The sequence below is a fragment of the Wolffia australiana genome, chromosome 11 (genome assembly GCF_029677425.1).
Source record: "Wolffia australiana isolate 7733 chromosome 11, ASM2967742v1".
Lineage (NCBI taxonomy): Eukaryota > Viridiplantae > Streptophyta > Magnoliopsida > Alismatales > Araceae > Wolffia > Wolffia australiana.
This window is the reverse complement of record NC_135845.1, coordinates 8,680,735-8,705,524: the sequence shown is the minus strand read 5'-3', so window position 1 is coordinate 8,705,524 and position 24,790 is coordinate 8,680,735. Positions and strand designations below refer to the sequence as shown.

The following is a 24,790-nucleotide window of genomic DNA, read 5'->3' as shown; positions in this document are numbered from 1 at the left end:
GAATGTATGAGGGCATATTTGGCACCTAGCCTTATGATATAAATTATGAGGGAGGTTCAGCACTTCTTCAAGAAGTTTCTTTATAAATAATGTCGAGGTCCATAGAGAGGAGACAATAAATTAGTTTGTGAATACATTGGGTAGCAGATCCTCCAGAGGGGGCACAGGAATATTTAGGAACAATAATTTAGTTGGCTTACTTCCAGCAATAAGAAACTAAATTTTTTTTTTTAGCAACAAGGCTTATGAACATCAAAGGGGTAATAAGAAGCTATAACAGAGAGAGAGAGAGGGAAGCAGAAACCCAAAAGCTTAGATCCAGCAAGAAAACACTAAAGTTAGTATTCAACGACTAGGCTCATGTACATGAAAGGGTAAGATGAACGTATGAACAGAGAGAGGCAGGAACTTGGAAGAGAGAGAGCGAGAACCCAAAAGCTTAGATCCGGCAAGAAGAACTAAAGACTTATTTTTTGTGACAGTGATTATGTACATCAAAGAGGTAAGAGGAAAGTAGAGAGAGAGAGAGAGACTGGCTGGAACTAGCGATCAGCATGCGTCCTCCGTCACATCATTCGTCACCGTGACAGAAACATGACAGTGACTGAGACGGTTTTATGGGTCCGTGACGGTGACGGTGACAGATGAAGAAGTGATCATGACCGGGACATGACGGTGACGGGGTGCCCAGGACACGTGGCGTGACGCAATGGCCGTCACGGATAATGGCTGTGACAGAATTTTTGGAAAGTTAAAACGGACAGAAAATACATATAAAAATTATTTTTAATCTTTCCGACGGCTGAGATTTTGCCACGTGACGTGGCCATTTTGATTTCCTGGCATTTTGCACAGAAGTCCCTGATTTTTGTGCACTCAAACTGACAGCGTCTATAAATAATTGGAGATAATCTCCTCCTTCAAGTAGAGTTTTATTCACGTCACTGGTGACGGTGATGCCGTCATGGTGATGGGGACGTGATGAGCCGCCCTATGGAGGGACAGTGATGGGAACATGACGATTTTTTTGCATATGCTGGGACGCGTGACGGGACGGTGACATGACGAAAGTTTCATCATGTCACCGTCCGTCACGTTTCGTCATCTGTTCTGCCATGTCCCGGGCGTCACGTCCCGGGCGTGGCGTTCCCTAGCTGGAACCCGCAAGCACAGCTTCTGCGGGAAGAAGACACTAAAACTAATAGTTTTGGCTTCTGGGTTTAGGCAGGTCAAAGGGGTAAATGTAGGAATATAGAGAGAGAGAGAAAGAGAGAGTCAGAGCCCTGAAGGTCAGTCCCAGGGGAAATAAGAGACTAAAACTATGGTCTTCGAGGACAGAGCTTATGCAAATCAAAAGCTAAGAATGGTATATATAGAGGGAGAGAGAAAGATAGAGAGAGATAGAGAAAGAGTTAGTGATCACTGTGCCTTGGAGATTTATCTGGGTTTATCTGAGGCTTAGTGAACCAGGTAGTGTACAGGAATTGCTTTTGGGGCCCAGAATGATGGCAGATTATCCTTAGCCTCTGCCTCTCCCTCATCCACCTCAGCAATATTTTCATATGTCTCTTGCTCGTCAATCCAATCAACCCCACTTCCTGAAATCCATTCAAAACCCAAATATTAACTCATGTTTTGGGCAAACCTAGAATAAAATAATTTGAATTTAACATCTCCAAACCTCCCTCAATAATTTGGCTGACCCCGAATAATCAGAAATCCCAAGTTTTTTCCAGTTTTTTCATCCATTTAGATCTTCCAAAAAATTCCGAAACAAGATACGGTTTGGAGGATGTGAACAGTTGGAAATACAACGAATAATATAGATCTTCCCAGAAAGAGGACAAGGACCGGATACCAAAACAAGCATTTAAAATATTTTATTTTTATATATCCATTCAAATGAGTAGAAAAGTTAGATTTTAAACTCTTATTTAATTATAGACAAACTCATGAACTCGCAAGTAAATAGTTAATTTGTTGATTTTGATGTTATGCCCGCCAACATCAGATTACAAGTTCATGCTATCCAAAAAGATTCATACGAGCAAACATCATAAAATCTGGATGAGAAGAACTCGAAAAATCTCTGATCAAATACGCCATTGATACAACGCAATCCCATATGAAGAAGAATGTCTTCGTATGAGCAGAGAAATCAGATCTGTTCTTAATCAAATTATAGGCGTAAACGGCAGAACACCGATGATTAAAAAAAACAACGCAAAATAACCACACCATCAGCTTCAAGACGATTACAAGGTCACGTTGTCTAAAAAAATCTATGCGATAAACATCATCAAACTCAAATAAGAAGAACCCGACAAAATCCCAGCTCAAAATCGCAATTGAGAAAACGTTTTCCGATGAGCAGCGAAATCAAATGTCTTCCAAGAGAAATCAAACGCGTGAACAGCGCTAAATGAAGGAGAAGTTTCTAGGGTAAGGGGAGTACCTTGACCCGATCCCAAGTCTCAGAAATGGTGAGAGGGCCGTGCTCGCGGACAATATCGAAGAGGGTTCTTGTAATCGTTTGCGTCTGCTCCGGGGGAGTCTTCAGTTCGATGGGCTTCATCTTCGGCTTGGGTTTCTTCGCAACCCACCGCACCATCGTCGCAAAAACCATTCTTTTCTGCTCTCCTCTGTAGAAATCTCACGACCTGGAAAAGATCTAAGATTTAAACATACCCATAATTTATATGACTCTCTGAAGATCTCTCCAAGTGCAAAAATGAATAATCTTTGTAGGTTTCCCATATAAATTGTGGAACTTGGGTTGATGTGGTTTGCCAATGATATGTGCTGTTGGCCAAGATAGATTAATAATCTTTGTAGCTTTCCCTCTCTAAGTGAAAAAATGGATAATCTTTGTAGGGTTCTCATGTAAATTCTGGAACTTAGGTTGATGTGGTTTGCCAATGATGTGTGTTTTTGCCATTGATGTTGTATTAAGATAGATTAATAGTCTTTGTAGTTTTCCCTCTCTTAATGCAAAAATGGATAAGCTTCGTAGGCTTCTCATGTAAATTCTGGATCTTGGGTTGATGTGGTTTTCCAATGATGTGTGTTTTTTCCATTGATGTTGTATTAAGAAAGATTGATAGTCTTTGTAGTTTTCCCTCTCTAAGTGAAAAAATGGATAAACTTCGTAGGCTTCTCACGTAAATTCTGGATCTTGGGTTGATGTGGTTTGCCAATGATGTGTGTTTTTTCCATTGATGTTGTATTAAGAAAGATTAATAGTCTTTGTAGTTTTCCCTCTCTAAGTGCAAAAATGGATAAACTTCGTAAGCTTCTCATGTAAATTCTGGAACTTAGATTGATGTGGTTTGCCAATGATGTGTGTTTTTGTCGTTGATGTTGTATTAAGGAAGATTAACAATCTTTGTAGTTTTCCCTCTCTAAGTGCAAAAATGGATAAACTTCGTAGGCTTCTCATGTAAATTGTGGATCTTGGGTTGATGTGGTTTGCCAATGATGTGTGTTTTTTCTATTGATGTTGTATTAAGAAAGATTAATAGTCTTTGTAGTTTTCCCTCTCTAAGTGCAAAAATGGATAAACTTTGTAGGCTTCTCATGTAAATTCTGGATCTTGGGTTGATGTGATTTGCCAATGATGTGTGTTTTTGCCGTTGATGTTGTATTAAGGAAGATTAACAATCTTTGTAGTTTTCCCTCTCTTAATACAAAAATGGATAAACTTCGTAGGCTTCTCATGTAAATTGTGGATCTTGGGTTGATGTGGTTTTCCAATGATGTGTGTTTTTTCCATTGATGTTGTATTAAGAAAGATTGATAGTCTTTGTAGTTTTCCCTCTCTAAGTGAAAAAATGGATTAACTTCGTAGGCTTCTCATGTAAATTCTGGATCTTGGGTTGATGTGGTTTGCCAATGATGTGTATTTTTTCCATTGATGTTGTATTAAGAAAGATTGATAGTCTTTGTAGTTTTCCCCCTCTAAGTGAAAAAATGGATTAACTTCGTAGGCTTCTCATGTAAATTCTGGATCTTGGGTTGATGTGGTTTGCCAATGATGTGTGTTTTTTCCATTGATGTTGTATTAAGAAAGATTAATAGTCTTTGTAGTTTTCCCTCTCTTAGTGCAAAAATGGATAAACTTCGTAGGCTTCTCATGTAAATTCTGGATCTTGGGTTGATGTGGTTTGCCAATGATGTGTGTTTTTTCCATTGATGTTGTATTAAAAAAGATTAATAGTCTTTGTAGTTTTCCCTCTCTTAGTGCAAAAATGGATAAACTTCGTAGGCTTCTCATGTAAATTCTGGATCTTGGGTTGATGTGGTTTGCCAATGATGTGTGTTTTTTCCATTGATGTTGTATTAAAAAAGATTAATAGTCTTTGTAGTATTCCCTCTCTAAGTGAAAAAATGGATAAACTCCGTAGGCTTCTCATGTAAATTCTGGAACTTGGGTTGATGTGATTTGCCAATGATGTGTGTTTTTGCCGTTGTTGTTGTATTAAGGAAGATTAATAGTCTTTGTAGTTTTCCCTCTCTAAGTGCAAAAATGGATAAACTTTGTAGGCTTCTCATGTAAATTCTGGAACTTGGGTTGATGTGATTTGCCAATGATGTGTGTTTTTTCTATTGATGTTGTATTAAGAAAGATTAATAGTCTTTGTAGTTTTCCCTCTCTAAGTGAAAAAATGGATAAACTTCGTAGGTTTCCCTCATGAATTGTGGAAATTAGGTTGATGTGGTTTGCCATTAATGATGTGTGTTGTTTCGATAAATATTGTATTAAGGAAATTTTCTGTGAATTTTGATAGGCCAGTTGACATTTTTTAACAAGAATTTTACAAAGTTGTTGACCGACATGCAGTCTGTTGTATCATTGTCAATGTCAACCTCAACTACTAAAATGTAGGCTCTTCAACCTCCTTGTCAACGCCAACGTCAGCGTCAACATTAATGTCAACCATCAAACATAGGATCTTCAACGTCCTTGTCACTAGGAACCAATTAAAATTTGTCCATGTCAAAGTCACTGAGAGTTGTTGATGTTGGGGAGTGTCGAATCCTTCCTACCCGCCACTATGTCATAGATCTCTTAATTGGGAAATAACAACCTGCCAAAGTTGAATGAATCAAGGACTCTATCTATCCAGACCCTAACTTGAATGCTAAAATTGAAAGAAAAAAACTTAAAGTGTGATAAGGTTGTTTTTGTCCCCTTGATTTCTCCAAGCCATAAAAGCTAGCACTTTGTTTGTTCCAAGGATGGTATTTGTTATTAATTACAAATGTGGAAGTTACATTAGAAAGGGGGTTAATTAGATATCAGAGTTGATAAAAAAAATTTTAACTAATATGAACTAGGTGTATACCATGTTTGAAACTGGTGGTGATGACGTCCATGCATCGACACCGGACGTGTCACCACCATCGTCCGAAGCCAACACGACTACTGAAGACTTGCCGCCATCATCACCAAATCAAGTCAACACGCCGACATCAGGCACGTCTCCACCCACACACGCCCCCTCACGCATCCTGACATGTTGCCAAAGGGAGATCCAGAACTGCCCCCTGGCGTGACACGAAACCACATCGCTTGTCTTTAATTTATTTTTATTTCTTTAAGCTATATTTTCTCTTTCCTCCAAGGCCTATATGTATAGGCCATTGTTTCAAGAAACAGTTAGGCAGTCATTTTTCAAGAATTGAGTTTGTTTTTAACTCTTCTTAGAGGACTGCCCAGCCTCCCCTATCCCTTCTCCAACCCTACCGTTGCCGCCTCCGCTGCCACCGCGGCCGCCTCATGTCGCCGGCCATCTTCCTCCCCATCCTCTCCCCCTCCCTCTCTTTCTCTCCTTCTCTCTTGTCTCTCGTCTCTCTCTCCCTCTCTTCCCTCGCCCTTGACCAACCAAGGCAGGCGTCCCAAGACGCCCAAAGCAGCCGCCCAGGGCTGCTACCACGGACAGCCCAAGGCCGCCGCCCAGGGCAGCCCACCCTAGGCCGCCCAGGGCCGCCACCCCAGGCTGCCCAAGGCCGCCGCCCCAGGCCGCCTAGGGCAGCCCGCCCTAGGCCGCCGCCCCAGGCCGCCCAGGGCCGCCCGCCCTAGGCTGCCCAAGGCAGCCCACCCTAGGCCGCCCAAGTTAGCCACCCCACACCGCCCAGGACAGCCAGCCCTAGGCCGCCCAAGGCAGCCACCCAAGGCCGACCCAGGGCAGCCTGTCCTAGGCCGCCCAAGGCCACCACCCCAGGCCACCAAGGGCCGCCCGCCCTAGGCCGCCCAAGGCAGCCACCCCACACCGCCCAGGACAGCCAGCCCTAGGCCGCCCAAGGCTACCGCCCAGGGCCGCCTAAGGCCGCCACCCCAAGCCATCCAGGATAGCCAGCCTTAGGCCACCCAAGGCTACCGCCCAGGGCCGCCCAAGGCTGCAGCCATCCTTGTGCCACCCAAGGTGCGCCATCCGCACCGGTGCCTGCGCACGCCTGCCATGTCCGTGTCTGCTCTTCCGTCTCGCTTTCCGCTAGGGCCGTACAACGCCTGGAATGCCCAGAACCTCTCGTCCAGTGGGCCATTCAACGCCCGGAATCATCCAGTCTCGTCATGATCAGAATTCCCCGCAACCTCTTCACGCACTACGGTGCCGAGGTACTCGTGAACTCTTTGGTGTCGACGCGTTCTTCGTCTAGTGTTCCGTGAGAATTCTCCACCGCCATCAGATTTGATTTGATTTCGAATTCCCTAAAATTCTCTCTATCGTGAGTTTCTCTCGTGACGTGAATTCGAGTATTGAATTTGGTGCTTCGGCATCGTCGCGGTGATTGAAGACAGTACTCCCACCCTCGACGAGGAACGGGGCTGCACCACCAGTATTTCCTCGGTTTTAAGTTCCAAATTCGATCGCGTGAAATTCTGTGGTCTATTTTATCCATCCATTCAAATCCGTTTAGTACCCTCCACCCATCATTGTCGTATCCATCCCCACAGTCGTCCTTTCCCCTAGCTGTCTTTCATCAGAAACTAACATATAGATGCACTAATGCAAAACACGAGTTTAACTTTGAAAATTTTGTTATGGTTTACATACAGGAAAATTTTATTGAAAAACTATCTAATATCTACATTAATGTAACCCTAAACTATTAGCCAATGCAACTAACACAAGTCCCAACACTTGAAGTGTACATACACAACGACCTCAATACAAATTATTCAACATTAATAAATAGTTGGTTTTGCATGGATCACAGGTTTTTAGTTTAGATTCAGAAAGTTACCGTACAATTTAAAAGTTAATTTTTTGTATCTCATAAAATGAAAGCATCAAGTTTTTACCCAAATATTCCACTTAAAATAGAATCAGTTCTTTAACTTCCACGTAGAAAAATAAACACTGTGCTTTTAAAAATCCAAAATTAGTATTATCATGAATGTTTAACTTATTATTTATTTCATTAAATTATAAATGGGTTACAAAAAAATCATACACAGTCCGATCCTTTTATGTATCATTAACTTATCAACTTATGTTTTAGAATTGAATTAAATTACTTTTAGGTTTGAATTTGATATGTTAATGTTGTGTATCTTCATGAATATGAACATAATTTATTTCGATCAGTTTTTATTTATGATTGTATATAGATCAAGAACCTCTTAATGAGGATATTTATAATATGATTGAAAATCATATAAATTAAATTTATAAATATCAAGTTTATATGGCTAATTGAGAAATTATATTAGATTAAATTGAATTGGGTTAAAGAGTGTGTTAAGTGGAATTGGATAAGCAATATTTTATATCAGGATTTCAAGAAATATTTCATTTTTCCTTATTTACTTTTAATTACTTAAAAAATAACATGATTAAAATAAAATGATGAAGTGATATGGATTTTACAAAGTAAGAGAGTCCTTGGTGGTGTGACCAAAATTATTATGTTGGCATAAGCATGACCGATATAAGCTGATAATTTTCTCAGAATTTTTAATTAACTTTGTTGATGAATACATGGTAAGGTTTATTACATTTATCCTAAATTTACATACTGAACCTTGGTCAGCATATTCATCCAAAGCCTAAAAAATGATAAACTATGGTTATTTTTGATGAAATTATATATTTCCTTTGAGCCAATCACAATCTTCATGTCTCCTTCAATGTTTTTGAGTAAATTAATTCATTTACTTCATGCATTTATTATTACTTAGAATAAGATCATAAAATATTTATTATTTATTATATATAAACTAAAATAAATATTTATATTCAAAGGATACTCGAGAAGGGCGTCTTAATATCCGGATGCAAAAGCACTATCTAATTCTACCATGTGATGAGTACAACCGATTTGGTAGCCATTCAAGTGGAGACCCCAATAAATAGTGGGTGCTCTTTAGGGAAAGAGTACACTGAATTAACCAAAATGAATTTGTGAATGGTATTGTACCCCATTATCAATCAGCTTGATTCAGGTTAGTCAGGTTGATTCATGTCGTGGTTGTGGTGTTCCTTAAACCTGAAACACAAAGACATATTTTGGGTGGACGCTTGTACATTATATATGACCTTTAGGTTCTTATTCATTAAATCCCAAAAAAAAATTAGCTCAAAATGAAGCATGTATTTCACTAAGATGGATTTTTTTATAGAAGAGGAGATGGCTCAAGTAAGATGATGTGATGAAGTCCTTGGCCAAGGTAGTGGACCAGCGATGATTTCCTAATGCATAAGTGCGAAATGTGATTATTGATTGCAAGTGTATAGTTTTACTCATCATAGTGTTGGTTTATAGAGGCCTTGACATGGATGAACAAATCAAAACATTCTGCAGCAGAGGACTTGAATATAATCAAAACGGCATCGATAAAACCATGAAACAATGTACCTTTACACGGGTTGGATCCGTAATCTATTGGATCCCCGAGCTAGTCGAGTCGAGCTACTCAAATGTGCAGCCTCTATATGTGACCATGCAACCCTCGGCACGTTGGATCTCCTCCTTCTCGTTGACAAGCCCCGTTTTACCTCCATCATCGTCGTTATGTCGTCCCAATTGCATCGGGCATGGAGAGGTTGTGTGGGGAGATGGGAGAATAAGGGAAAGGCCCACTGAAAAATTCTGGCCTGGGTGAATTTTGTTAAGGGCCTTCCCCTATTTATACTAAGTTGGTATTTTAAAAAAAAAACCCAAAACTTAAGTATATCTTCCGACGTCTAAAAGACCATTTGCGTGTAACCCTCTAGACCCATGTATCACTCTAGTTAACGACTCAGACGGCCTTCCAAATTAATTAACTATATCATTGTATAGATTAATTAATAGCGGATTTATTTAACCCAATCGATAGGTCGAGTTTCCAACATGTGGGGCGCCACGCTACACCTTGTGATCTAGAAGATACAAAGGAGTGTGTATCGACTCACTCGTGGAACCTGTTCGTCATTGGTTACCGTGTATGTATAGTCCCTCATCCACTTGATGCTCCTTGGACGACTTAGGGTATCGTCAACTGTCAAACCCTAATCGGTCATCCGAGTTAGTACTGATGCATTCGAAAATCATCAAAGAACTCTTCTTTGATATTTCACTACCTTGGCCAAGGACTTCATCGCAATGTCTTCCTTGAGCTGTCACCTCTCATACCAAGGTGGACGATCCCATCTTGACCACTCAATCGCCTTCGTGAACTTATTGATGCACTCGAACTAAAACCGTTTAGAATCCCATGATTAGAGACTCGTTGGCCATAGCCAAAGTACAACCATTCGTCCACAAGATGTCTTTGGTGTCTCAGGTCTAAGGACCACTTACACAACTGTGACGTGAATCAACCTGATTGACATCTTGGTATAATACCATTCAGGGATTCATACGTATTAATTCAGTGAACTCTTTCCGCTAAAGAGCACCCACTATCTATCCTTAGTGACTCCACACTAATGGCTACGGGAACGGCCATACTCATCATGAGTGAGGCTAGATAGTGCTATTTTATCCAGATACTTCGATGTCCTTCTTGCATATCCTTTGAATATGAATGTTTAGAACACATGCTTAAAGACTAGTGATCTCTGTATTACAATCTCATCATAATTCACTAAGTCCGATCATTTATTCATGGACTTCATTATAAGCATCACACGGGCACTATAATGAATATGTTATACTAATGAACATCGAATGATATGCGGACTGTGTGATTGGCTTATTGGCCACATATATTTCCATCACCTAGGAGTGCCAAACAGATGAGATACTATAAGTACAAAGTAACTATAATAATAAGGTTCTATGAGAGAGAAATTAGACTCCTTTGTATCTTCTAGATCATGAGGTGTAGCTTAGCAACGTTGGGCAAGAAACTTAACTTATAGATTGTGTTCAATCAATTCTTGATTTAATATCTATACATTGAAATATCTAATTAGTACGATTGGTTTGTAAAAGTTATTGAATCATTGGATTCATTAACTAGACTAATGCATGAGCCTGGAGCATCAGAAGAAAATGGTATTTGGATGTTAGAAGATATGGCTTGAATGTTAGCAATTTTATATCAAAGGAAGTTAAGTGTAAATGAAAGAAATTCAACCATGCTAAAATTCTTTCGGTGCCTATCATTCTTGTCCCTTGTCTTCATGGATGCCCTATTCTCCCTATTTGATCAAAACATAAAACAAACGATGATGGTGGAAGGTGGATCAACAACAGTGCTCATCTCAATGAAGGAGATTTGGTGTGATGTGGATCAAGTGGATTCATCTCGAGGTTGGACACATAAATTCTCAACATGTCACATTTGAGGAATTGAGAAATTGGGGATCTGAGCTGAAGAAAGGTGATTTTATCATCATTATTAAAGTCTTTTATGATTCTTTTATAATTCTTCCATTGCACAACTCATGTAAGTGTCATTTTTCAATCATGGACAAAGGAACAAAGCATTCGGATGGCTGTCATATTTAAAAACTTGCTGCTAAGCGTACCTTTTAATTGAAAGCATTAAGGGAGAATTTATTTAAAAAATATGCAGGATATTAAATATCCTATTAAGGCCAAGGTGATAGGAAGGAGGAATGAAGTTAAAAATCAAATTACGGTGCTGAGTTGAAGACGTTGGAAATAAAATAATTTGAAGCAATTTTAGTTGTATCCTGTTTTAGTATCGTGCATGTTGATTAAGATGTGGGCTTAGTGATCATATCTATTGATACTGGTCATTCTAAGTGAAACTCTAGAGAAGGGCAGTATCTACGGAATATGTAATATCACAAACCAAAATAGAAACATGAAGAAGAGTTTCTAAGTACTATGGAATATCCCATATATCTTATCTTATCATTATCTTCTACCTCCTCTAGAAACAATCGTAAATATTTATATGGATATTATAAATAAACTTAAACAAATTAAGAACATCAGTTAAAGAATTACAAAGAGATATTTTTAAAATAGTGGATGACTTATTCATACAAATAAAAAAACTACAATAAAAGTTAGTTTTTATGCGTAATATTAGTTTTATTCATTGCAATTATTGTTAAATCTTTTATACACTCATCAAGTGAAACTATTATCTAATTACTATTCAACTTTTACTATCTCAAATAATTATGCTAAGGCTTATTCACTAATTTCATGAGGAGGTAACTGGATGAATCCCCAATAATAAAGAATAAGTGGCAAACAATTCTTATAAAATATTTTGGTAGGAGTATTAAGATCCAATATAAACGATCATTCCAATCAATTTTATACTTCCAATCAAAGTTAATATTTTACTTCTTGTCTCATTATTGGATAAAAATTTGCAAGTCATAGGATATTTTATGCTTAGACGAACTTATGTGTACGTAATTTTCTCTACTGGCTGTGTTTCGAATAGGATATTTTCATTCAAAAATTAATGCAAACAAGGGTGATTAAGTTGTGTTTTGGATTTTAAAAAATTAAAAGTTATTGTCATGATTCATCAGATATTGGTCTCCAGCCATACATGTATTTAGAGATTGAGAGATATTTTAGTACAAGAAAGTACCAATCATACATGAATTTATAAAGCTAATTTGAACTTCATAACGACACATAAAACTGATAGAGATATTGAAGATTTGTCTTAGCTTTGAGAGACCATGATGTTACCCATCGGTCCATGCAAACAAATTCAACAAGTCATTACCAGTATCAACCAGAAAATTGGTCCCCAGCCATAATAGTGCATGTCAAAGTTTCTGATTTCTACAGGAAAATAGAGTGAGAGAGATTTAAACCCAAGAGGGTATCAATCATACATGTATAATAAAGTTAATTCAAACTTTACAATCACACATAAAACTGATACGGATTTTGAAGGTTTTCTTAGCTCTGAGAGACCATGCCAGTATCCATCCGTCCATGTCAAACCATTCAACAAGTCATTATGATTATGCATCAGAAAATAACTCCCGAGTCACACATTTATTTAGAGCATAATATATTTTTTAAACCCATAACGCATCAATCATACATCCATCTAAAAATTTAATTCAAACTTTACAACTAGTAATAAAACCGATAGAGATCTTGAAGGCTGGTCTTAGCTCTGAGAGACCATCCCATTACCCATCAGACCATGTACTTAGAGGATAATATATTTTTTAAGCCAATAACGCATCAATCATACATGCATTTAAAAAGTTAATTCAAACTTTACAACTAGAAATAAAACCGATAGGGATCTTGAAGGGTGGTCTTAGCTATGAGAGACCATGACATTACCCATCAGACCATGTCAAAGCATTCAGCAAGTCATTATCATTATCCATAGGAAATAACCTTTTGCAAACCATCACCGGAAGGAATGGAATCCAACGATGCAAAAAATCTTCTAGAAACGAGGGCCGCCGCGGAAATAAAAGGCCGACAAAACGGACGTCACAAGTGACATATTCCGAGCCTCTTAGTAAGAAATGACGTTCTCTCCTCTCTGCAATTTCGCCACGTGTCGCAGAGCACAACTGTGCATGACGACGGCCGACAACGTCAGCGTTGCTTAACACAGCCCAGCGCCGCCAACCATCCCCCCACCCCATAAATACCCTCCAAACTCGACCGATTATCGCCGTGAAAGAAGAATAGAATAGACGAGAAGAGAAGAGAAGAGAAGAGAGAAGAGAGAAGAGAAGAGAATAGGAGAGAAGAGAAGATAAGAGAAGAGAAGAGAAGAGAAGAGAAGAGGGGAGAAGAGAAGAGAAGAGGAGAGGAGAGGAGAGGTATAATGCAGGAGGGAGAAGGAAAGAGAAGGAGCGGAGAAGGGGAGGAGGCGAATGTGGAGAGGTTCTTTGAGCTGCTGAAGAGAGTGAAGGAAATGAGGAAGCTTTGGACGACGGAGAAGGTGCAGAGGAAGAGGAAGACGCCGCCGTGGACGCCGGCGTTTGAGTGGGAGGACTTCGGCGGAGCTCCGCCGGTGAAGGGAAAGAGCGTCGCCGTTGCCCAACTGCAAGGAACAGAGGAAGAAGACGACCCCTCCGGCCTGGACCTCCGCCTTAGGCTGTAATTTTGCTCCTCTAATGGCAGCGATTTGTGTTTTTTTTCTTTTCTTTTTCTTGGAGGAAGGAAGAAGAAGTTGAAGAAGAGAGGGAGTAGGAGTTGTTGTGGCTCTTTCCTGTTAAAAAATCTTATCGCTGAGTCGAAAACGGTGTCAGAGATGAGGTGCCATGCGTTGAAAGAAAGCCACTTGCAAGTTTTTTTAGTGAACAATATTGGGTTTTATTGATCGGCTACCATGTCAGGGTTTTTTTTTAATTGATTATTTAAGAGTTTTTGGTTTTACCGGGAACCCCTGTCGATGGCAACCCGGCGTTGTTGGGTTATTTTTAAGACGTCGGAAGAAAGAGGAGAATGAGAGAGAGTACGACCATGAAAGCAGAGAATGGAGGAAATTCACCCGTTTTGTAAGAGCTGAGATGCCTGTTTGCAACACATGGGAACAAGCCAATTTCCAAAAATCTCGCAAAAAATATGGATTTTTTTTATGGGTTAATCGCAGAGCACTTTGGGTACCATTCTTTAATACCGTTCCCTGAGTTATTTTTTTTATTAATTGGGGAAAAGTTTGAGATTCTGCCAGGAACCCATGTTCATAACTGCCATCTATCAACTTAAATAGCCTTTGGGTACTTGCTTATTCTTTGAAGATGGAAGAAGAAAAGAGAAAAGATGACGTGTAGCTTCGTTCTGTTGGAGTATACTAATATAAAGCATCTGAAGAATTTGGAGCTACATTATTTTTCTGCTTACCTTCAGGAGTTCTCTGTACTTCTATCCTCTTTTTCAAAATCTCCAGTTCCTTTGGTGACTGGAGATATTAAAAGATTTAAAAATCTATCAAATGTGATTTGGATAAAGAAAACGCATGATTTGTTTTTAGAAAAGTATAAAAATTATCCTAAGCTCTGTTTATGTCTTGGATTCGAACAATGCACTATTAGAATATAATTTAATTTAGCTAATATTATATTTATTCCAAATTTTCAACAATGCTAAGTTTTTCAACGAAGATAAACCTTCGCTAAAATATTCCGCCCTTTTTCTTTGTGACATTTCATCAGACTCAAATTATGGACGTGTCTATGATACTTAGAAAAGCCAGGGAGAAACTACCAAATCAAATTATCAAACGAACTCTAACTGCAGCTATAATTAGAAATTAAAGTGAAAGCTCTTTGGCAATTAATACCACTATCTCATATTTAACCATGAAACTGGAAAATGGTGGGGAAGGTCCATCTTCTAGGAGAGCAAAGGTGCTATACATCTAAACAGGCCATTTCCCAACCTCTAACACAAAAATATCTACCAATACATGTGTTTTAAGAAATACCCTTCACCTATATTTGATCTATGATGGCATCCTCTAACACAAGAACATATATACCAATATATGTGTTTAAGAAATACCCTTTTCCTACATTTGGCCTATGATGACAACTGACTGCAAAGTGGGACTGATTCTTCACTTAGACAATGCCACACGTCTAACACAAGATGACAATAATATATATCAGTATATGTGTTTTAAGAAATACCGTTTTCTTAAATTTAATCTATGATGACAACTGACTGCAAAGTGGGGACTGATTCTTCACTTAGATAATGCCACACGTCGCTTCCTGGGTAGGGGGGTGTAAGTAGGTGGGCGAGATGTCCAGCTGTTTATGGCACATTTCCCAAACCGTGAGAGAAGATGATGATATCACTCAATCTACTCAAGCAATGTCAGAACGTCGGCAAATCATAGATAGTATGTCACATGCTGTCCTCATCTCTTCAGTCTCGATTGGAGATGGCCAACCATTTAATCACAACGCATGACTCCCACATGTGCGATCTCATCATAAGTGTCCATTTTTAATAAGCTTTGGGGGGTATCTAAAAAAGTTGGGAAAATATTTTAAACGGAGCTTTTTTCTCTCTTGCTTCCCCCTTGCATGTTATCCGGTGTGGTGTGAGATACTTTTAGGCTAAATGTGAGAGAAACTTGCTTGTAAATGAAAAAATGAATAAATGAGCTTGAAGATATGGTTAATAGTAATTTATTCATCTAGATGAGAACCCTTTGGATTAACTGTGGAGGCAAGGACGAGATTGCTTGAAAATAAAGAGATTGCTAATGATAATATACATTTTTCGGCAATATAGGTTATTCATCTTGATGAGAACCCTCTTGATGTGGGGAGTTTGCTGGGGTTAGGAAGGGGTGGGAGGTGGGGATTATTGATATAGATTAATGAGATATGAAAACCAAAGTACTGTTGAGATTTTTGGGGAGATATTCAGTTGTATGTCTCCCATCAATGTGTCGGCATGCATTCCTTAGATGGTGTTTCTTTGCCACAAAAAAACAGAGAGAAAACGGCAAAACAGAGTCTTGGCTCCCTCCAAAACGATGGCTGAATGCATTTAACCGCCTGTCTTTGAAGAACAAACAAAATGTACTTGCCCAGTTTGAATTTTCTTCTTTTCCCATAGCTTACGTGGGCTTTGTCCAATTCCTGGGAGCGTTCACTTATAATGTTTTTAAAGAGGAGCCCTTTATGTACTATTTATTACTTTTAAATTAACCCATCAGTTGGTAGGTGACCACAAAAGATGAATCTAATGCATCTAAAATAGTAGCCAATACTTGTATCCATAATTGGATGAAGACTCAACTTGGGTTTTCTAAAACGAGCTTAAAATAATTTGAGATGAAGAAAATTTTGACTTCCAAATGTCTTTGAACTTTTGTTTTCCATTTAAGGGATGTTGATGGAATGGTTCTTGACGCTGAGGGAATAGTTCTTGACTACCATATTGAGACTCTAAGTTGGCCATCTGCAAGCTCTATTATTATATGTTCAGGCCTCTATTATATGATTTTGAAGTTTTAATTTCTGAAAAAATGCACAAAGACCTTGAAAAAATAATTTAATGAATTTTAAAAATTAAGGGAGATTAAAAAGTTTATTAATATTTTGAAATTTATTTTGAATAGTAACGTAGGGGTTTAATAGTTATTTTAAAATAAATGGTTGAGATGTACGGAAAAAAGCCACATTGTGAAAAAAGGAGCCGCCACATCAAGTAAATGTCAGGAGTTGAGAACAAAGGTTTGGTGTAAAGTTCTTCATTGACAAACGCTGCACAAAATTTTAATTTTGGCATATTTAGTGGATTATATATGCTCAAAAAATGAAGATCCGTGATACATCAGCTTATTTTTCTATGAAAAATGAATGTCACCTATCGATTATTTGGATCAGTCCCAAAATCGCGAAAATTTGTGAGATGAAAAAATTAAGGTCAGATACTCAATAAACCACAACCGAGAAAATTCAATGATTAGAAGGGAAATTATTTCATAAAACAAAGAAAATTTTTTGCCAAAGTTTTTGTCCTTTTAAGAAATATGGGAGTTTCCTATGAAGTTTATTTATCAAATTTTTTTCTTGGAATAGTTGATGCTCCTTTACATTATGTATAATAATATTTTCTTAAAGTAAATCAAATGAAAAAACATATATGTAGCAAAAAAAAAAATGGAGCAAAATTCTAAATCTTGATTTTCCTCATTAAATCATTGATTTTAGAGATAAAAACAATTTCTATTTTCATCTCTTTTCCTATCCCCCCTGATATCTTTTATTTTCTCCTCACTTATAAACTTCAGAGGAGATACTTAATCCAGTCCTCATTGTAAATATTTTCATGTGAACTCACTGTATGTAGATTGTGGTTTTGAGAGTACGATTTGATAAATATTTTTGTTTGATAGTATTTTTTGCCCAAAAACACTCAGCAACTCAAATTGATTGTAAAATCATAACATTAAATTAATAAATAAAATAGTATTATATAATTTTTGAGTCATAGTTTGTGCTATAATTTATATCAAATATACGTCTAATATAAATATATATTTATGTGTTTAAAAAAGATGGTTCAACATTGTTTATCCATTTTTCAATGCATATGAAACTGTCATAAATAAACCTTTATAATTTCTTATGTTTGATTCCATATTTCATTATTCATATCATTTAGTTATCTTAGGATAATTTGGGGTCTAATAGAGGCTATATCTGTATGCCTGAGTAAATATTTAAATATTAAATATTCAAATAAATTATATTTTTATCAAAATTAAAATACCAAGTTAAAATTATTCATCACATTAATATCATACCTAATTCCATAATATAATTAGAGTAAAATAATTACTACGTGAGGAATAATTCAAAGTTCAAATTTGATCCACATTACAATGTCTCCTGAAAATACTCATTTCATGAAGTAAAGAATGAATTTTATCTAAACCCCCAAAATATATACTTCATCTTTGAAATCAGTTAAATTAAAATTTTTAAAATAGCATCACAGTTCATATATTTTAAAACTATAGAGTATTAAATTGTAAACCTTTTGAATTCTAAAATGTTACCATTCAAATGCTAAACCAATCCTCCAATATTTATTTTTATTAGTTTCTCAACCTTTTTTTGTTCTAGTGCACACATGTATCCATATGTGTTTTAAATATAAATTACAATAGTTCAAGAGAGTTGTATAATAATATACATTTGGTCAAAAAACATTAACTAAGTATTAAAATAAAATATTGTTTTAATTACTCTATAAAAAATAAAAAGTATGGACGATTAATTTATTTTCATATGTTTATTTATATAACTTAAATTATTTATATCAATATAAAAAAATTAGTGTGTAATAGGAATTTAGAATGCACTAAAATTAATCCATATTTAATAAAGGAAAAAAAATTCAATCATGAAAACATAAAACTAATCATGACACCATAAAATTGGAAATAAGCTACCTTTTAAGGATATGTCAAAATAACAGTAATTTCATAAAAGAAATGATAAAAACAAATATCTTTATTTATATGCGTGCACTAGTGATAAATTTTAAATTTCATAATAAATATTTCTCTATGGATATTATAATTTTTCCTTGTCTGCCTATGAATGTGTACCCATATCTGATTTTGGTAGTTTATACAATATAAGAAAAGCTAAATAAAAATTTTAATGGATACCTTGAAAAGAGAATAAACTTAAAAAATATTTAATCAATTATAGTATTTTTAATATTATGAAACATGGGGATAAAGTATTTTAACTAATACAAAAGCCATGATAGCGTGACAGCAAGAAGTCATACTGAAAAAGATAATGTTAAAGCAAACTCTGAGTTCATGATTGCCGGCAATATCACCTACATTTTCTATGAAATGGATAAAATCAATGATTAATTTATATAATTATTTTAAAAATTATATATTATAAGATAGGTAAAGGATATATCGCAATTTAAAATTTATCTTATTCATTACAAGTGACTAGATATTGTCTATTCTTAGTGTGCATGTTGAATTTTCCTCTTTTGTAATGATATGATGTTTAGATGTTAATTCCAATTTCATTTTTTCATTGACTACACAATATTCTAAGAATTTTATACCATCCGGGAAGATAAAAAAACAGAGTATATCTAAAGAAATGTGAAGAGAAACAACATATGTACATAACCCTTGAATGAGATAGTGCTCTTTCAAAATTGAAAAAATTTCAAATTATAAATAGAGACAGAAAAGGGGCTAGAGTAGGAATGAGGGAGATAAAATCTAGGGATATGAAATTGAAAAGAGTCGGAGGTAGATACTGTCTGTAAAGTAAACTAATTATAAATATACATGGACAAAAAAAACAATGACATTATTAATATTACTTAAACCTATATGTCCACTAATATCTACTTCGAGAAATAATCTAAGTGATAAATCTACCTGATAAAATGCAAATAAGCATGATAATTCATGTTTATTTCATGCATTTTGGAGCATGATGAAGCTAATTGTATGCATGTTATCATTAATTTTATGTAATTTCACCAAAAATATATATTTTCACTAAATAATTAAATTCTGTACATTTTGATGTTTATAATGATTTAAATGGATAGTATATTTTAACAGAATTAATTTGGTGAAAATTTCATCCAAAAAGGAATTGTAGATAAAGATATATTTAATTTTGAATTTTAGAGAATTTTCTGGCTTATATTTGATATTTTTCAAGTATTTTTTAGGTTAAAAAATGGCAAAATTGAGGCCCATTAAGGAGGGATGATTTGGAACAACCTGGTGGCTCTCTTTTCTTGTGGAACAAATCAATTTCGTGCCCTATAATGATGAATGATGTGGCATGCTCTGGAGGAACCAGTCAACCAAATGAATGGCTAGAAATGCTCAGAATTCAAATGGCCATAACTTTTGATCCCATGGGTAGTTTTGGCTGAAATTTCTTGGGGAGACCCACCTCGTATTTCTCTTCCATGACCTATGGTTGAGCCTATACATAGATCCCAAAATTAGGCTCTTCTTGTACTCTATTTGTCTTTCTCCATTTAGGGGATCTTGTGAGATAACAGCTTTGGAGTGCCAATTTAGGGTTTTTCTTCTTTCTAAAGTGAGTTTCTTCCCTCTCTTGATCTATCTTCGTGTCTATTGCAACACTTAAGGCACTGAGCACGATATACGGGTCCGTGAAGGGAGATTAATCCATGGGAGGATCACCAAAGGAAGCTGTAAGTCCTAAACACTTAATTATAGTTTTTATTCAATTTCCCCCATCTTTCTATATATTCCACATTCTCATATCACTTCACTCTCTGTTATAAGTTATTATAACCTATGAGTAGGGATTAATAGCTCATTCCGAATTAGGGTTTTCATAGGAAACCCCTAATTAGGGTTTCTTCATCACATCCATTCATTCCTCTCATCCTATCCTCATTCCACGATTTTAACACCATCCTAATCTATGTTATAAGTTCATAATTCTTATGAGTAAGAATTAAAAATTTAAACATATAAATTCTTTAAATTAAATGATCTTATAAGATTAATTATCTCTTCTTTCACACTCTTTACATCTAATCCACTTTCTCAACTATTAATTTTCTTTAAAATCAATATTAATCACTAAGCCTTCTCTGCGGTTTGACTCCTTACTCACCAATTTGCATGAGTAATAAGTGAATTAGGGTTAACTATAATTTTTATTGCATAAGTCTTGAAATTACACATTGACTAGGTTAACAACCTAAGTTTTGACTTATCAATAACATAGAATATACCATTATAATGTAATTATTTATTATAAAACAGACATTAACGTTTATCTACATATAAATTAATACATGTCTGCATAATTAAATTTCTATTATAAGCCTTGATAAACCAAAAATTTGGGTTTATTTAGATCCTTGAAGGCTTTTGATTTATAAAACAATATTTGTAGTTTTCTTATGAGCACATCATGGGTAAGGTTTGGATCCATTGGGAGCAAGCATTGAATATATGAATTTTAGTTTTAATTTCTATTTAGTGGATTTTCTAATTATTTTAGGAGTTTAAACCTAATTTAATGAAATAATGATTGTGAAAATTAATTCAATATAATTTTAGGAAGCATAGAAAATAATTTCTATAAATAACCTAATTATCCTAATTCAAATAAAATTTTGGGCTCCTTTATAATTTTCTCATGAGAAATCCTAATTAGTTATAATTAAATTCATTAAATAGCTGGTTGATGGTTGATAGTGGTGATGTGAGTGGAGAGGAGTGGATGAATGAAATGGAGATGATGATAGATGCGCACTGGCAAACGGTAGAGAGGGGCAAGTGATGCAGACTTATCGTCTCTGGTGGCGACCGAGATGAGGTCATGGTGGGCTGATGAACGGAGGAATTTGGTGGAGGCGTGCAGACAGTACAGGCCTAGCATATATGTGAATTATTTTTGGTTTTGTTTGGCCTTTATTAGGATGAAACTAAAGTGATTCATGTAACGGAAGACTATGAATGGAATCATAATGACACTTACAAAACAACGACTGAATCACATGCGCACGGATGAGATACATGATTTATTTTTTTGTGAAAAGAGGTGTGAGATGTTCCTGTGTCCAGCCTCTAAATGTAAACATACAATTTTGACATGTCACATCTCCTCCATCTTGACAAGCACCATTCTTGCTTGAACGTCATTCTTACAACATCCCCTCACAATTGTCTTCATGAACTTCCTACATCAACCAAATAAAGACAGTTTAGAATTCTATGCTTAGGAGATTCAAGGCCATAATCAAAGTACAACTGTCCATCCACTAGCCGTCTTTCATATCTCAAGTCTTAGGACCCCTTACACAACTGTGAAATGAATCAACCGGATTGATAGTTTGGTATAATATCATTCAGGGATTCATATGGATCAATTTAGTAGACTCTTTCCCTTAAAGATCACCCACTATATGTCCTTAGTTTATCCACAGTAATGGTCACCAGATTGGTGATATTCATCATATGATTTGGACTAGATAGTGTTATTTTATCCGTATATTTTTTGTCCTTCTTTATTATCATTTGAATATGGATATCTAGAACACATGTTTAAAAAATAATGATCACAATATTATTATATTCATGGACTATATCGTAATCATCACATATATTCATGAACACATTGAATTAGTGAAAGCTGAACACAATGTGAAATGTGTTATTGGATTGATGACCACATGTATTTCTATCATCAAATGCATTATTTTTTAAGTTTTTTCAGGTTTGTCACTAGAGTCTCACCCTATGTTGGTGATATTATAAATCATGGGTAGATATAAATTCTATGAGCGAGGATGATGAGCCAAAGTCTTATGCTTATTGGTTTTCCAAATCAGTAGCAGTCAGATACATCAATATAAACATAAAATAATATGACCATGGCAGTCTTATAGATAGATAGAGCACCTTGTAATCTTCTATAATACTTACTTAAAATATTTAAAGAAACAAAATTAGATCTTTAGGGTGTTATAATTTTTTGTGTCTGAAAGAGGATTCTTCTCTTTCCAGTAATAAGTGGCCTGATCTCATAGGGGAAATTTGAACCATTGCTATATTAAGTGAGAAAAAGTTAATGATGAAATACTCAACTTCTGAAAACCTTACGATGAAAGTTTCATGATGAGAGAAAAGAACAAAATTAGGCATTATTTAATTATGGTTAAATCAGTGATTATGATGATATTGAACATTTATGTTTGTCATGTGATTCCTAAAAGGACTGAATTGTCGGGCTTGGTGGCATCAATTTATTTCTCGAAGTCAAATTTCATGCAGCGGAAAATGGAAATAAATTCATAATTCTTCTATAAAACCCTAATGATCTCATCACCTAGGGTGTAACTAATTCCACTCTTTACTTGCTCCGTTGAAATTTCTTCAAGAAATTCACTTGCCCAGCCTCTATATGTATCCATTAGATTGATGTTATGATTGATCTCCTCTCCATCTAATTGAATCCTCCTTCAAGATCAAATTAATCTTCCCGCCATCAAGTCTGACTAGAGTTAGAGGGATTCTAATAAGAGAGAAGATAAAATGGGTGTCCTAACCTGGATAGAATGGGAACCTAAAATCGGTGAACCCCTTTATTTATACTTATGTTTGAACTTTTCAGAAAAAAACCAAATAACTTTAGCACATTTAGCAACATCCATAGATCTTATGCATGAGAGCCTTAAGGCCCATGTATCATTCTAGTCTTCAACAGATTATATTATGGACATAATAATATTTTAAATATTTCAAATTCTTGAAATTGATAGATAATTATTTATTTCATTGAGAAGAAAATTTATTACAAGACATTCACCCCTAAATTTAAGGTTACCTATATCATACCTGCACCAACATAATGATATGAATATTATTTATTTATTCACAAAATAAACAACAAATACTATTAAATATAAATATTTAAATTTTTTCTAAGAATATTTTAATATTTATTATAAACTGAATTTCAAGAAGTTTAAAACATAATATGGAAATCTTGCATATAAAATTATTGAAACAGAAAACCTGCTTATTTTACTAAAACCTATATTTTCTTCAAATAAAAAATATACCGAAACATGAAAATAATAATGAATATTCAATCTAATCATCAAAAAATATCTTCAATCTTCCAAGACAAATATATGAATGAAAATTATTTTCCATTGTTCAAACATCCAAACTTTTATTGATAATATGTAAAAACTAAATTAATCCTTAAAGTTTCATATAATCATAATAGGATACATCATTGTAAATTTATGAATGTATTAAATAAGATTAAATTATTTAAATATACTTAATATTTTTAATATCCAAATTAATTTTATATAATCATAAAATTTTAAGTTAGTCTATTAAGCCCAATCATTTTATTTGATAAATAATTTTTAATATCTCTCAGAATCCACCTGATTTTTATCATGATGTTTACATGGTACAATTAATATTTCATGTCACTATGCAGAAATTTACGAGATAGATAATGCAATTTTTTAAAGTGTGTAATACATTCAAGGAATTAAAGAGATTAAAATGTTCCAAGTAGAGTATGTTACTAAGCACAGTCATGTTAGTTCCTAAGTCAAAGAAAATCCATCCCTATAACTTTTCCTACTAATTTCTTTGAGAAGGAATAGTGAGACTACTTCTAGTATGACAGTCATTATCTTAAATCACATATATATTTCTTCAATATATTGCAATTCATTTCAAGACATCGCATATAATTAAGTATGTCACGTATAGTTACAACATATTATTAATTAATTTGCTTAGCTCGATTGTACTTGAGAGTAACATGAAAAGATTCACGATTTTATCATTTATGAACCACAAAAAATCATACTTCATTCATATCCATGAATCTTGTTCATGATATCTATCCTAATTGAATTCCCTGTAGCCAATCAGCTAAATCTAATCTAAAATTTCGTGACTATATTATTTTGTTCTCTTAAGGTCAGCATGATGTGTTCTGGCCATAAAACAAGAATGAAATGAGTGAAAATTCTTCTTTAGAAATAATTCTCACGATTGCTAAATTTTGGTTTCATCTTCTGGAGATAAATGATCAATAACTCATGCCACAATTAAACACAATTTATAGCTTATTTTTACCTCTCTATCTCTTTTATTTCTTCTCTCTTTCTAGTTTTCATTCATTCTCTCCCCCTCTCTCTTTTCTTTGATTCATTCTCTCTCTCTCTCTCTTTTTCATTCATCCTCTCTCTCTCTCTCCCTTTTTCTTGCATTCATTCTCTCTTGCTCTCTCTCTCTCCATTCATTCATTCTCTTTCTCTTTCTCTCTCTCTCTCTCTCTCTCTCTCTCTCTCTCTCTCTCTCTCTCTCTCTCTCTCTCTCTCT

The 24,790-nt window shown here is 35.4% G+C and overlaps 1 protein-coding gene across 2 annotated transcripts; it reads right to left on the bottom strand.

Moving 5' to 3' along the window:
• Positions 1-293: 293 nt before the first annotated feature.
• LOC144709681 (thiamine-phosphate synthase) lies at positions 294-2,682 on the bottom strand. Of its 2 annotated transcripts, XM_078583296.1 has the most exons (3): positions 2,456-2,682; positions 1,429-1,598; positions 294-729 (listed from the first exon to the last, which is right to left on the bottom strand). In XM_078583296.1, exons 1-3 carry the CDS (start codon positions 2,624-2,626, stop codon positions 717-719), a joined length of 354 nt encoding a protein of 117 aa, XP_078439422.1. In that variant the 5' UTR covers positions 2,627-2,682; the 3' UTR covers positions 294-716. The 2 variants fall into 2 exon arrangements, with proteins under 2 accessions (XP_078439422.1, XP_078439421.1); XM_078583295.1 differs by lacking the exon at positions 294-729 and having other exon boundaries at positions 1,342-1,598.
• Positions 2,683-24,790: the final 22,108 nt, after the last annotated feature.